We start from the raw sequence: 12,698 nt of genomic DNA, 5'->3' as shown, positions 1-12,698 counted from the left end.
AGAGGTGTGGATGCCAAAAAAAGCTTTCTACATGAACAACCACATCATAAAACAACAAGCCATCTATATGATTTTATTTACACTTTAAATAGTTCTTTAAGAAATGTGGTGAAAGAGCCGTGTTTGCAATAGAGATGTGTGAGGGTGAAGAACCTTGATAAAGAACAAATAGATAATAGATAAAATAACATCAGATGAAAGTGCAGCATTGAAAGAAGCTGCAGCAGGAATGCAGTTCTAGAGCTCAGCTGTAGGCTCATGTAAACAGACATGTCTTTAACCAGGATTTTATAACTACAGCCAGATCTTCTAGGAGCTGGTTGGCGCTGCTTTACCATGTTAATGGCTGTTTAATTAATATCCAGGCACAGACTCTGGCACTGGAAGCCTGCAGTGTGTGGAGTGCACGATGGATTCTGACAAGTATCAGGAAATCCAAGAAGAAAAATGTCATGCCTTCTATGAGGAAGCTAAGGCTTGGGCATCATTGGGCCATGCATCAGGACGATTATCCCAAGCATACCACAAAATCCACCAAGGCTTGGTTTCAGAAGACATCCTGGAAGATTGTGGCCATCACAGTTGCCTGACTTAAATCCCTTAGAAACCCCATAGAAATCACAGACACAAGGATATTAGTGAACTGGAGGACACTGCCCATGAGTAATGGGGAAGATTCCTCATGAAGGCTGCCAGAAGCTGGTGTCTTTGGTGGCTTTGCATCACGTTTGCAGCAGAAGGGGTCTCTACTAAGTTCTACAGAGGTTTGTCATGAAGGGGTTGAGTAATTCTGAGACTGCAGTCATCATTAAAAGTGGAATTTTTTGGAACAAGTGGAAAAATGCTTGTTCTGTTAGTTATGTTTAGCTGTTTAAATTGGTCTTGTTTGATTGGTTTATTGCAAACAGCCATGTTTGAAAATGTTTGCTAATAAGCTTTATTTGTAATGGGGGTTGAATCATTTTGATTGCAACCGTATAGAAGTCTGTCTACAGTAAATTATTATTAATAATAAAATAACAAAGATCTTCGATATATATGACAAAAATCCCCAAATCATTTTAACCAGACCTTTAGTCTCTTCTAGAGCAGTCAGTGCCCTTTTGGAGAACATCCGTTGAGGGAGAGGTTCTGCATGGGGATCATGCCCTCCAGGTGGAACACCGTGCTACACACTAATGATGAAATACTAATAAAATCAATGAGTCAAAACAACAGTTCAGCAGCATGCACCAAAAGTACAGCAGAAGAATAACATAACATGGAACACAGGAACCAACAGTGTCTGTTAGACTGTTGCCAAGAACTGACAAACACATTTTTTTATACAAGCAATTTTAATATAAAAATCAGAGGCCTGAAATCTTCTTTTACTGAAGACTGGAGGCTGTAAGCGCTGTTAAAGAATACTTATGTCAATGCAATATAATTTTTTTTTCCTTTGAATAAATTTGCAAACATTTCTTACTTTTAATTTCATAACTTTTCATTTTCACTCTTATTAAGGGGTATTGAGTGCAGATTTATAGGGGACTTGATTTTTAGCACAATGTCCCAACAAAACTAAATATAAAAAATACAACAACAACAATACTACTACTACTACTACTACTACTACTACTACTATAATAATAATAATAATAATAATAATAATAATAATAATAATAATACATCACTTGGTATTACAGTAAATTGGAATTGTTTGATTATTTTTTGCAAACAGTATAAATAGCAATAATAATAATAGTGATTGCAACCACATAGAAGTCTATCTACAGTAAGTTATTATTGATAAATTAATTATTAAAATACAAACAAAAATCATCAATATGTATGACTGTGTGATAATCAGACCTTTTGTCTCTTCTAGAGAACCTAACTTCAGTCAGTACATTTTGTGAGGTTCTTCATGGGGACCACACCCGGCAGGTGGAACACCGTGCTACACACTAATGATGACATACTAATAAAATCAATGAGTCAAAACAACAGTTCAGCAGCATGCACCAAAAGTACAGCAGTAGATTATATAACTGAGTGAAGCATCTGAATTATTACGTCAATGCGATATATAATTTTTCCATTTTAATAAATCTGCAAAAAAAAGTATTCAAATCTGTAGAGTGCAGATTGATAGGGGGGAAACTTATTTTTTTAGCACAATGCTTCATAAAAAATGTGAATTTCTGTATCATTATTATTATTATTATTACTACTACTACTACTAATAATAATAATAATAATAATAATAATTTACTTTGAATTGGTCTTGTTTGATTGGGTTATTGAAAACAGCTTCAAGTTTGAAGAATATTGCTAATAAGCCTAATTTGTAATGGAGATTGAGTCATTTTAATTACAAATGTATAGAAGTCTATCTACAGTGAGTTATAATTGATAAAAAAATAACAAAAATCATGTATGACAAAAATCCCCAAATCATGTTAATCAGACCTTTTGTGTCCACTAGAGAACCTAACTTCATATCAGTCAGTACTTTTTGGGAGAAGATCCATTTTGCCTTGTACAGGGTGATGTTCTGCATGGGGACCACACCCTCCAGGTGGAACACCGTGCTACACACTAATGATGACATACTAAATACAAAACAGCAGTTCAGCAGCATGCACCAAAAGTACAACGGGAAATTATAGAACTGAGAGAAGCATCTGAATAATTACGTCAGTGCAATATTATTTTTCCATTTTAAAAAATTTGCAAAAATTTCACTTTTCACTTTCCCTCTTATTAAGAGGTCTTGAGCGGAGGTCTATGGGGGGCTCAATTTTTAGCATGATGCTTCAACAAAACAAAATGTTACAAATTTTTGTAGTTGGAATTACAACAACAACAACAACAACAACATAATAATAATAATAATAATAATAATAATAATAATAATAATAATATCATTATTTATTTTTATTTTTTATTATTATTATTATTATTATTATTATTATTATAAATTGGTCTTGTTTGATTGGTTGATTGCAAACAGCTTAAAAATGTGTAAATTAGTACCCAGTTTGTAATGGGGGTTAAATCATAAGTAGGAGACGATCCGTTTAGCCTTGTACAGGGTGATGTTCTTCTTGGGGACCACACCCGGCAGGTGGAACATCGTGCTACACACTAATGATGACATACTAATAAAACCAATCAATCAAAACAACAGTTCAGCAGCATGCACCAAAAGTACAACAGTACAATAACATAACAGTGAACACAGGAACCAACAGTGTCTCTAAGAACTGACAAACACATTTTTTATACAAGCATTTTTAATATAAAAATCACAGGCCTGTTTCTATAAATACAGTGAAACCTTTTTTTTACTGAAGACTGGAGGCTGTAAGCTGCCAAAATGCTTCAACTAAGTACTGATTGAAGTGTCTAAATACTTATGTCAGTGCAATATTAATTTAAGATTTATAGAAGGGAAACTTGATTTTCAGCACAATACCTTAACAAAACTAAATGTGAAAAAAGTGACTTTTTGTAGTTGGAATTACAACAACAACAACAACAGAAAGAACAACAACAACAATAATAATAATAATAATAATAATAATAATAATAATAATAATGACAACTACAACAACAATAATAGTAATAATAACTATAATAATAATAATAATGACAACGACAATAATAATAATAATAATAATAATAATAATAATAATGACAACGACAACAACAATAATAGTAATAATAACTATAATAATAATAATAACGACAATGACAATAATAATAATAATAACAATAATAATAATATAAAAAAAATAATAATAAAAATAATAACGACAATGACAACAACAATAATAATAATAATAATAATAATAATAATAATAATAATAATAAATCGCTTTAAACTCTACAGTGCATCGGTACTGTTATTTTAAACATGTTTAATATTATACATTATGCTCTTATTTTGAAATCTGAAAGCTCTAGTTGAACACCGGAAGTGAGCTACAATCGCGACTACACGTTTTTTAACCGTACTCCTGTAAACACAGCCTGCAGGTCACGCCACACACACACACACACACACACACACACACACACACACACACACACACACACACACACACACACACACACACACACACACACACACACACACACACACACACCGGACTACGCTGTTCGCTGACTGCCTGACGGACTGCTGACCCCGGCAGTGTGAGCGGAGCGGCGCTGCTGCTGCTGCTGCTGCAGTGGGCTTAGGCTGACAGTGAGGGGCTTCAGTGAAGGTCAGTCAGGTGTGTGGTGGTCAGCGTGTGCAGCAGGTGGAGGATGCCCCCGCTGCCGGGAGCTGAGCTGGTCCGGACCCCGCGGCATCTGTACCGCTACCTGCTGCGCTGCTGCAGACTCCTGCCCTCCGCAGCCGTCCAGGACCACTACAGACACGCAGTCAGACAGGTAAGGGTGGGCTCCTTCAGGGTCAGAGGTGTTGTGGTAGTGTGTAGCAGAGTAGGTTTTTTTACATTTCTGCATTTATCTCTATTTACTGTCCAGTAACTTCGTGTCGTCTGAGCTCATTATGTAATTATTAAATAGGGGGAAATCTGGAAGCCCCACATGGGTTCACAGCACCCTGCACACGGGCCTCCCCCCCAGTTCGGCCCCTGTGTGAAGGGCCAGGATGTGGGCCTATGCCTCAGATGACTGTTGCATATTTACAAACTTAAATTTTAGTTATGGTAATATTTTATAATAGGTACTGGATACTAGGTCTTAAAATGATAATTTAATAAGATTAGGGTTCAAGAGGGTAAACACTTCTGGACACTTCTGCCCCGTTTCACCACCCTGAATGAAGTCTGGTCCCAAGTCCCAAGGTTAGGTGTAGACTGGTCTGATTGTCTCTAATCAAGGCTGGTCATAAATGAAGCTCTTGTACTGGTCATTTCATATATATATATATATATATATACACACACACACACACACACACACACACATATAGACAGACCTCAGCCTTGTGCCAGTCTGTGTGCTGATGCTACTGTCTGGCTAATTGCTCTCTTACCAGCAAAACCGTTAAATGCCTTAGTGGACAAAAGTATTGGGACACTTGCTCATTCATTGGATCTTCTATAATCAAGGAAATTAAAAAATAAAAAAAAGTTTGTAAAGGTAAGGTGCACGTATTTGTCACTGTAAAGCGAAAAGTGTCCTCCGCATTTAACCCATCTGGTAGTGACACAGACTCACACACACACATGTGTTAGGGGCAGTGAGCACACACACACACACACCCAGAGCGGTGGGCAGCCAACTCCAGCGCCCGGGGAGCAGAGAGGGTAAAGGGCCTTGCTCAAGGGCCCAACAGTGGCAGCTTGCCGAGCCCGGGAATCGAACCCACAACCCTGTTACCGGTGCTCTAACCGCTGAGCCACCACTGCCCCAGTGTGGAATATCATCCCGTGCCGATGATATTGCAGACACAGACGGCTGGCAGTGAGATTAGAAGTTGCAGCATATAGCCGGTCACAAGCTTTGTGAAAGTTAACTGAACTGTGGTGTTCTGTGCAGAGTTTTAATAGCCATGCTGATGAGGACGACCCGGAAAGAATACGCATGATCATCCAAAGGGCTATTTCTGATGCTGACTGGATATTAGATAAGGTAGGCTGTTGGTATGTTCGACTCATAGGCAAAGATACGAGCTGTGACAGTGACTGACCAGTCTTTGTCCTTTCCTACCTACAGTACACACAAAAGAAGTGATTTCCAGATCAGGACGAACCCGAGGAGATGAGCTCTAAGAGAGGTCGGCGCCAAAGCTGGATAAGGAAAGCAGCTCTGAAGCTCACAGAAGACTCTTTGTGGCGGATGCAGGCCAGTCCTCCTCGGTAATGACGTCAAGACGAGTGCAACCTGTAACACTAGCCAGAGTCACGACAAGTACATGTCGCCTACTTGACACCTGAATCTTTGCTTGGCATATCATAGCAACCACTTGGCAATGTCCTAGTGACCACCTGGAATGCTATAGCGATGACTTAGTAACCATCTGGGACAGCATAACGAGAACCTAGCAATCCCATAGCAATCACCTCAACACGCACAATTTATTTGGACTGTCCTGATGCACTTCTTTTTCTTGTGTCTTTCAAGAACTTTGTGAGCTTTGATTTGTCAAGATTGAGATTTTTCTAAGTAATATCTATTAAAAAAAAATCAGATGACTGACGAAAGTGTCCAATTCAGCAATCAGTGTGTTAAATCATCTAGCTCTCTTACCAGCAATGATAAATGCATTAATAGACAAAATTATTGGGACACCTGCTAATTTATTGTATCTTCTGAAATGAATGGTATTTAAAAAAAAAAAAAAAAGAGTTCATCCTGCTTTTGTTGGAGTAACTGTCTCTTCTGTAAGGGGAGACTTTGTACTGTATTTTGGAGCATTGCTGTGAGGACTTAAGTGGTGTGTATCACCTGGCCGTACAGAAGACTTTTATCACAGCCCTTTGTTCCACTGCTCACCCTTGCAGGCCTATAGGCAGATCACATGTCCCAGACTGTTGGTCTGAACTGTTTTGACTGTAAACATGTGATTACAGTTCATCCAATGAGCTCTTTAGAGCGTCTTCATGTAACAAGACTAAAAAAGGTTTATGTGAGTGTTATCTGATACTGAAATCTCACCAAAGATTTTCTATGAGGTTCAAGTCAAGCAACTGTGATGACCACGTGTCAGGATCTTCCAGGACTTTGAGGTATGTGTGGGATAATTGTACTGTTGGAAGGTCCACAGATGCTCAAGCTTCAGCTTTCATCTTCTTCACAGAAGGCGTGATGTTTTCTCCTAGGACTTTTCTGATACTTGATTGAATCCGTCTTGCCCTCCGCACACTGCAGGTTTCCTGTGCCAGAGGAAGCAAATCAGCCCCAGAGTGTCACTGAGCCACAACCTTGCTTCACTGTATTCTTCGTCCTACATTCATACAGCTGAAGCAAAGACCCGAAAGGTCCCTTTTTTGTTTCATCGCTGCACAGAACAAAATCCAATGATCCCAAACACACCTCAGTTTCCACCAAGGCTTGGTTTCAGAAGAAGTCCTGGATGATTCTGGGGTGCTTGTCACTGTCGCCTGAATTGAACCCCATAGAAAATTTTGGTGGGATTTGGGGGAAATTCTAAATACACAAAGGGGTTTAGTAATCCAGAGACTGCAGTCATTAAAAGTGGGATTCTAGCTAATAAACCTTAGTTGCAGTTTATATATAATTTATAATATAAAGCTACAGAAAAAGAGTCCACCCTACATGATCAGTTTCTCTGGTTTTACTATTTATAGGCAATATATTTAGAGAAATTAACATTTGCATTGTATTTCATAAACCAAGGGCAACATTTTCCCTGAACTTTAAATCAAAATATTTGCGATTTAGAGCATTTATTTATTTGCAGAAATGGTAACCGCTCAAAAAATGCAAAGAAATGATTATAATAATTATAATGCAAAGAAGTTATTATTGAAATGTGAACAACACAGGACTAATATCTGAGTTTTCAAAAATCACTATGGTGAAATAGCCTTGACTGCCCATCACAGCGTTCCTGTCTTGGCAGGCTCTCCACTAGTCTTTCATTTTGCTGTCTGCAAATTCAGGTAACTTAGCTTTGTTTGATGAAATGCCTGGAATAAAGTAGCTGCTAGACACGTCGAGATGCAAATATAAGAAAAAATAGGTGTTTTAATAGGTGGTCTATTCATTTTTTCCCAGAGCTGTATATAGTGTATATAATATATAATATAAACTACTGTGCCATGTGGGAGGAGACTGTGGTTTGTAATACGAGTGACCTTGTAAGTTGCTCTGGATAAGAGCGTCAGCTAAATGCTGTAAATGTAATGTGTGTAATATAAACATGTGCGGAGAGGGAGGGGTGAGTGGGCTTGCAAGCATGTTAAATGTATTATTATTATTAATTATTTATTTAACATTAACATGATCATCACATGAATTAATCCCTGCTTAATTTTGCAAAAAAATGATTTTATTAATTGGCCTCTTTTTAGTCAAAACTCCAGCCAAACACTTCAGTTTCTATCAGTATCTCACTCCTCCTTAATGTTATTGTAGATATTCATGCAAGACCTGCCCATGTCATCACCATTTTAATTAAATGTAGTTGGAGAAGGCTATTTCCAGCTCTGGATTTTATCAGCACCAGCATTACTGATCAGTATCTTTCTGCAAGACCCAGCTGGGCTTCAGCTTCAGCTCGCAGACAGCTGGCATAACCTTCACGAATGCAGTTACTTTATACTAAACAAAGTAGCATGTTTTCTGTTCATCTTTCCTATCGAGCCTGTGACAAATCCAGTATTGCCCACTGCCTTGTGTTGAAGTGTCTGATGCTGATACTTTAGTGGAGGCGCAAAAGCCTTGCAGGGGGGTCTGGGTTAGATGTAAAGAGAGCATAAGGGGGAAATACGTAATTCAACCAGGTATTAATATGCACCTTTTTTTTTAAGAGTGATAGTTCATGTCTGTGGACATAATACACAGCATCAATTAGGTCCGGGGTGAAAAAAACTTGGGGTTTGACTCAGTGTATCGGGGATAAAAATATATCTAAATAATATATAAAATATAAAAAATAGATATTAGCTAATAATATAGTCATATGTCATGTTCAGGAAGAAAAATGGGTATGTGATTTTCGCTTATCCCTTTAGAATTCCCACTGAGTAAGTAATTAAACCTCATTACTGTATTGAAGTATTATTTTAGTAACATTAACACCACCTCCTTTTTTCTACTCTCATTGTCCTTTATATCAGTTCCACTGATCATACAGGAGCACTGTGTAGCTCTATAATTCCAGACTGTAGTCCATGTAAAGGTAAAAAAAAAAAAGTAAAGGTGCACATATTTGTCACTGTACAGCAAAATGTGTCCTCCGCATTTAACCCATCTGTGGTAGTGAACACACACACTAGTGAACTAGGGGCAGTGAGTACACACACACCCAGAGCGATGGGCAGCCAACTCCAGCCTTGCTCAAGGACCCAACAGTGGCAGCTTGCAGAGCCCGGGAATCGAACCCACAACCCTGTTATCAATAGCCCGGCGCTCTAACCGCTGAACCACCACTGCCCCACTGTGTTTCTGATTTGGATGGTGGGTCATCCTCAGTGCACTGCAGTGATACTGACTGACATGGCGGTGGTGTGTTAGGAGTGTGTGTTACGCAGGTGGACGAGTGGATCAGACACAGCAGTGCTGCTGGAGTTTTTAAACACCTCAGCTACACTGCTGGAGCACCAACCAGGAATATCCAGCCTGTGGGCACTGACGAAGGACTAGAGGATGACCAACACAAACTACAGATGAGCTTCTGTCTCTGACTTTCCATCTACAAGCTGGACCAACTAGGTAAGAGTGTCTAATAGAGTGGACAGATTTACTCCACCACCATGTCAGTCAGTGTCACTGCAGTGCTGAGAATGACCCACAACCCAAATACTACCTGCTCTGTGGTGGTTTGTCCTGTGGGGTCCTAAGCATTGAGGAACAGAGTGGAAGAAGGCTAAAAAGGTATGCAGAGACTACAGTCTAGACTGCAGACAGAACTACACAGTGCTCCTATATAGTAAAGGAGACAATATAATGGACAGTGACAGTAACAGGTGGAGTTAAAGCGCAATGACAAAAAGTCACTGCTGTTATCTATTTTTTTTTCATCTATATATGTATCCGTAGTCAGCTTAATAAATTAGCTCCCACTTTGGAGGTGTGTCAGTGCTACTTAGCATAATGAATGGAAATGTACATTACAGTACAGAAGTGCTGGCTCTGCTTAAAAGGCAGAGAACCAGGCCCCCCTCTACACTTAGCGTAATTAATACCTCCATTAGATAGACTATATCATGGCATAACTGTGGCTGATTCCCACTGTCCAATAAAGTAAGCTATGAAATATATGAACGGTAGCACGGGGAAAAAAACACAAGCCAACGTTTTCATTTCCATAAATGTCAACATTTATTTAATGAGCTTCACCACTGTACTTCAAATCTACACTTTGAAAAGAGACCGCCCGCTGTTTTCAAACACATAATACATCTAGAACCCTCCCGGTCCCTTTGGATCACCCACCTCTGTTTTCCAGGCTTTCGGAATCTGTCTCCTTATTATATTTCATATATGTGTCGTAAAATGTATGCAAATACCATTACCTCTGAGTATAAACTTCAAATGTCTTATAAAAACCTTTGACAGCATGAGTAGTACCTTTTCAAATCGGCCCGACAGAAGTTACAGGTTAGTCTCTTTTCGTGAACACTCTGCTTAATTCTGCGTGGTTATGGTCAATAGGCTGTGCTCGCTCAAACGCTTTAGCATCGCCGTGTATTTGGACTTCAGATTCGGATGCAGCAACTTTCAACTTTCAGTGAATGATACCAACCATGTCATCAGTATGGATCTTCCCGCATGACAAAAAAAATGATTGGTGTGATCTAACAGTCGGAAAACACTGAGTTGGGAATACATGGGAATATGGAATTTTGTACAAGGATATGATGGGCCCACCTCCAACCAATTGCAATTTTAATGATTTTTTTTGTAATTTTTTTTGCACAGGATTTTATAGGAATATAAAAGTTGGAAGGGACATTCAAGTTTTAAATCTCCACATTAAATTAAAAAGGTGTGGAGGTAAACAACCAAGTCATTGAGCTCCAGAGGTAGAGACCAACAATGTGAATTCATTATATACATATACACAACGAGTTCAGTGTTTCTCTAAAGTAAATGAAATAATAATAATAATAATAATAATAATAATAATAATAATAAAGGGTTCTACTTCATTAGACTACTCATATCCACAGCTCTTATTTTCTGCAGTACACACAAGACACAATTAACATAATTGGTTGTGTTGTTTGTTTCCATAATCATACTGGTTTGGATTACGTCTTTATCTACACTTTTTTTTAGTGCAGGGAAAAAACAAAAACTGGAAAAAAAGAAAAATATTTACATTTATACGAAAAAAAGAGGAAAAAAACCTAAAATCTAAAATAAAATTAAAAATAAAATCAAATTTCACAGCCCTAAAAAATGTGCAGGCTAGCTCAACCTCTGTACAGCAGTGTTGTCTTGTGATTTATTATTATTATTTGTATTTTTTTGTTTTATTTATTTATTTAATTATTTTATGTACGGCACATCTTTTTAGTTTCACTGTAGTTTTCCATTGAAATCTATCAACTACTCACTTATTTACATCCCATATTCAGTGGATCATGAGAAAGCATGCCATAGCACATTAAGGAAGAAAATAAAAATAGTCATCTAAAAATATATTAAATATTTTTCATTTTAAGAGATTTTTTTTTCCTTTTCTGAGAGATTGCAGTACGGACAGTGTGAAATATATGTAAGGGAAACTACGCCTTTTGCTCGAGCCCTTCACGGACTACGTCCCTCCCTGCGTGTTCTTCGGGAAAAGTAAGGAAGATGCGCAGGGTGGGCCAGAGGGTCGAGGACCGTGTGATGGACATCTGCGATCGCCATTGCGGCCGATCGGCACAGCCAGTCCAAAACATGCTTTGGGTTCATACATGCACATTCACTCCACACAATGGTGCACTTGCCTTTTTCAGGGACAAGTTTTGGGAATATATCTTCGTTAGTACGGAATGGCTGTTTATCACGCATTTGCCACGTATCTAATCTCCTTTCCTTCGCTCAGTGAAATCACTGCTGTCCTCAGTTCAGTCATTTCAGGTTAGGTTTGGCTCGTTTCTATACTGTATGGGTTCATAAATAATCAAACTTCCATATTCCTTCGATGTTCGCTGTTAACCAGTGCCTGGCCTTGCAGCTCAGCTCAGTCACGTCTTATTATGATGGCAGCTGAACATATGTGAGATGATCTTCTCAGGCTGTTTAAATGTCTTAGCACTTCTGTAAAGACTTCCAGTGTGGGCCTGTAGAAGCTCTATAGATCTCCACAGATCTCCATAAAACTCCATAGATCTAGAACTACTGTGCTGTGCTCCCTCATTCTGCAGGCCGCCCCACTCCCATCCCCCTGACACCTAAACGAGGGGAGGTGAGGTGCACAGGCCTGGCATTTTGTCCTGTTCATCTCATGCTTTGGGTCCTGGCAGTGTTAGCCTGGCCATGTTTCTGCGTTACCCTTGAGTAGAAACTGGCCCAAATACTGACAGGACCACCAGCCCAGCATGCCCACCATGGTCAGCAGTCTTACATGTGTGGCCTTGCCATCAGTATCTCTGCACTGTCACACAAGTCTGGAAATACTGATTCTCTGAAACTGAATATGAGATAACAGAGAAATACGTGATAAAACAAGAAGAGCAGGATGAAATAAGATAAGACAAAACAGCAAAACCTAAAATCAAACAAACAAAACTAGAAAATTATTTGACACTACGGCTGAAAATGAAATAAATTAATTAAGCTGACCCGAGCTGGACAAATGCAGAGAGTTTTTTTTGGAGGGAAAGGGCAGGTATGGGAAAGAGACAGAGATGCAGAGAGGTGGAGAGTGCCTCGGTGCCTCCATGCCATGTGGAGGACCTGCAGGCGTTCCCTCGATCAGCGAATAAATAAAGCACGACACACACTCACAACTCAGAGTGGCTGAACAGAAAGAGCCTTCCTTCAGGGACGCCAGACACCCTGGCATCTCAACA

General features: G+C 38.9%; 1 protein-coding gene across 1 annotated transcript; it reads left to right on the top strand.

Annotated features, from left to right (window-relative positions):
• Positions 1–3,955: 3,955 nt before the first annotated feature.
• Positions 3,956–6,197, top strand: lyrm9 (LYR motif containing 9). Its single transcript, XM_072691075.1, has 3 exons — positions 3,956–4,425; positions 5,542–5,634; positions 5,719–6,197. Exons 1-3 carry the CDS (start codon positions 4,300–4,302, stop codon positions 5,734–5,736), a joined length of 237 nt encoding a protein of 78 aa, XP_072547176.1. The 5' UTR covers positions 3,956–4,299; the 3' UTR covers positions 5,737–6,197.
• Positions 6,198–12,698: the final 6,501 nt, after the last annotated feature.

This window comes from Salminus brasiliensis, chromosome 11, assembly GCF_030463535.1.
Source record: "Salminus brasiliensis chromosome 11, fSalBra1.hap2, whole genome shotgun sequence".
Classification (NCBI taxonomy): domain Eukaryota; kingdom Metazoa; phylum Chordata; class Actinopteri; order Characiformes; family Bryconidae; genus Salminus; species Salminus brasiliensis.
The sequence above is the reverse complement of the archived record's forward strand: the minus strand, read 5'-3'. Positions and strand labels throughout refer to the sequence as shown.

Excerpts from the sequence above, each read along its gene's own strand:
- lyrm9 (XM_072691075.1), top strand. The coding sequence starts at position 4,300 with ATGCCCCCGCTGCCGGGAGCTGAGCTGGTCCGGACCCCGCGGCATCTG. Across the intron at positions 4,426-5,541 it reads ACAGACACGCAGTCAGACAG|AGTTTTAATAGCCATGCTGA; the intron begins GTAAGGGTGGGC and ends TGTTCTGTGCAG.